The sequence below is a fragment of the Oncorhynchus gorbuscha genome, unplaced genomic scaffold, assembly GCF_021184085.1.
Source record: "Oncorhynchus gorbuscha isolate QuinsamMale2020 ecotype Even-year unplaced genomic scaffold, OgorEven_v1.0 Un_scaffold_2459, whole genome shotgun sequence".
NCBI lineage: Eukaryota > Metazoa > Chordata > Actinopteri > Salmoniformes > Salmonidae > Oncorhynchus > Oncorhynchus gorbuscha.
In genome coordinates this window covers 70,001-72,883 of record NW_025746966.1, presented here as the reverse complement: position 1 = coordinate 72,883, position 2,883 = coordinate 70,001, and the positions used below count along the sequence as shown (strand labels likewise).

The window sequence follows — 2,883 nt, the reverse complement described above, 5'->3', positions numbered from 1 at the left end:
GTACTGTTCATGTCCAGGATAATTAACACCAGCAGTAGTCAGAGTACTGTTCATGTCCAGGATAATTAACACCAGCAGTAGTCAGTAGTCAGAGTACTGTTCATGTCCAGGATAATTAACACCAGCAGTAGTCAGTAGTCAGAGTACTGTTCATGTCCAGGATAATTAACACCAGCAGTAGTCAGAGTACTGTTCATGTCCAGGATAATTAACACCAGCAGTAGTCAGTAGTCAGAGTACTGTTCATGTCCAGGATAATTAACACCAGCAGTAGTCAGAGTACTGTTCATGTCCAGGATAATTAACACCAGCAGTAGTCAGAGTACTGTTCATGTCCAGGATAATTAACACCAGCAGTAGTCAGTAGTCAGAGTACTGTTCATGTCCAGGATAATTAACACCAGCAGTAGTCAGAGTACTGTTCATGTCCAGGATAATTAACACCAGCAGTAGTCAGTAGTCAGAGTACTGTTTATGTCCAGGATAATTAACACCAGCAGTAGTCAGAGTACTGTTCATGTCCAGGATAATTAACACCAGCAGTAGTCAGTAGTCAGAGTACTGTTCATGTCCAGGATAATTAACACCAGCAGTAGTCAGTAGTCAGAGTACTGTTCATGTCCAGGATAATTAACACCAGCAGTAGTCAGAGTACTGTTCATGTCCAGGATAATTAACACCAGCAGTAGTCAGAGTACTGTTCATGTCCAGGATAATTAACACCAGCAGTAGTCAGAGTACTGTTCATGTCCAGGATAATTAACACCAGCAGTAGTCAGTAGTCAGAGTACTGTTCATGTCCAGGATAATTAACACCAGCAGTAGTCAGTAGTCAGAGTACTGTTCATGTCCAGGATAATTAACACCAGCAGTAGTCAGAGTACTGTTCATGTCCAGGATAATTAACACCAGCAGTAGTCAGAGTACTGTTCATGTCCAGGATAATTAACACCAGCAGTAGTCAGTAGTCAGAGTACTGTTCATGTCCAGGATAATTAACACCAGCAGTAGTCAGAGTACTGTTCATGTCCAGGATAATTAACACCAGCAGTAGTCAGAGTACTGTTCATGTCCAGGATAATTAACACCAGCAGTAGTCAGTAGTCAGAGTACTGTTCATGTCCAGGATAATTAACACCAGCAGTAGTCAGAGTACTGTTCATGTCCAGGATAATTAACACCAGCAGTAGTCAGAGTACTGTTCATGTCCAGGATAATTAACACCAGCAGTAATCAGTAGTCAGAGTACTGTTTATGTCCAGAAAGGCACAACAATGTGTCTTTGTGCAGGTCAGTGTTGTCACCACATTCTCTCCAACACAGTTCAGAGTTTAAACATAAACCATCTGCTCTTCAAACAATAACAAAATGGATGTACCAATCACAGATCGCCCCGTTCGATAATGTTAATAACCATAGAAATAGAATGACTTAGAAAGGCAATTACCACTAAAAGACTGCATCATTCATTCCCTGTTAATAACATCTTTGTAGTCTTCTAGTAATCCAGAAGATTGGGACCTCGCCAACACCGCGTCCCAATTGCCTGTCCTTTATCCTGAAGTGTGCAGTCGTGCACGATTCCCCGTGCATTTAAAATAATCGGATGGATGAACGCCTGCGCTTTAGAGTATTCACCATGAGTCCTATACCAGTCCTCTTTCAAATCTAGGAAGCCAAGGGAACTGGTGCAAACTGCACAAGGAGCAGAAATGGGTCAGAGGTTGGGTTTCAAAAGGTCAGGGGTTAGAAGATGTGCTTAAGGTGCTTGGCGCCGTACGTCTTGAAGAAGACCAGGAGGATGAGAGTCCACAAACCCAGGATGAAACCATCTGGAGGGTGCCAGTCCCTCTGCTTTGGTTTCTACAGGACGGAGAAGACAGACAAGACGTCTTGGTACAGAAATACATCAACATGTCATGTCGTACAATATAGAAAACAGGTTAAAAAACAAACATACTTCCTAATTGTAGGGCTTTAATCAATAAGTAGTTACCATATCCCTATTGGAATCCAGTTGGCATACAAGTTGAAGAAGCGTGTGTTTATAGTGCCGGGTCGGACCCTTCCCTTTTGCCTCTAGAATATTCCTGAATTCTTTGTGGCATGGAAATCTTGTTCAGTTGGTATCAAGGGACCTAACGTGTGCCAGGAAAACATTCCCCACACCGTTACACCACCGCCACCAGCCTGTACCCGTTGACACCAGGCAGAACGGGGACATGGAGTCATCCTCCTGATGCCAAATCCTGACTCTGCCATCAGCATGACCCAACAGGAACCAGGATTCGTTAGACCAGGCCATGTTTTTCCACTCCTGAATTGTCCAGGGTTGGTGATGGCGTTGTCCACTGGAGCCGAGTCTTCTCGTTATGATCGGACTGGAACCCGGTGTGGTCGTCTGCTGTCTTATCATATCCATGACAAGGATCAGACAGTTCTGTTGGAGAAGCTGTTCTGCACACCACGGTTGTACTGTGGTGTGTATTCTCCTGTTTGTGGCCAGCCTGTTAGCATGAGCCATTCTCCTTCAACCTCTCGTCAACGAAGATGTTTTCGCCCACAAGACTGCCGCTGACTGGAGGTTTGTTTGTTTGTAACTATAGAATAATAGTGGGGCGGTGTCACACTTCTAGGAAGGAACGGCAGAATGCATAAGGGAAAGAGAAGGCTATTTTAACATAGGGCCTAATGGCTGGTCTGATATACATTTACATTTACGTCATTTAGCAGACGCTCTTATCCAGAGCGACTTACAGTAGTGAGTGCAGACATATTTTCAAATTTTTTCAAACTGGTCACCCCGTGAGAATCGAACCCACAACTCTGGCATGGCAAGCGCCATGCTCTACCAACTGCTCTACCAACTGAGCCACACAGGAC

The 2,883-nt window shown here is 44.2% G+C and overlaps 1 protein-coding gene across 1 annotated transcript in view; it reads right to left on the bottom strand.

Annotated features, from left to right (window-relative positions):
• Nucleotides 1-1,256: 1,256 nt before the first annotated feature.
• The window catches only part of LOC124025813 (GPI-anchor transamidase-like), a 28,834-nt gene continuing 27,207 nt past the window's right edge, over nt 1,257-2,883 (bottom strand). The window contains exon 11 of the mRNA XM_046339136.1: nt 1,257-1,863. Coding sequence (XP_046195092.1) covers nt 1,747-1,863 — 117 coding nt within the window. The 3' untranslated portion in view covers nt 1,257-1,746. The remainder of the gene's footprint in view (nt 1,864-2,883) is intronic.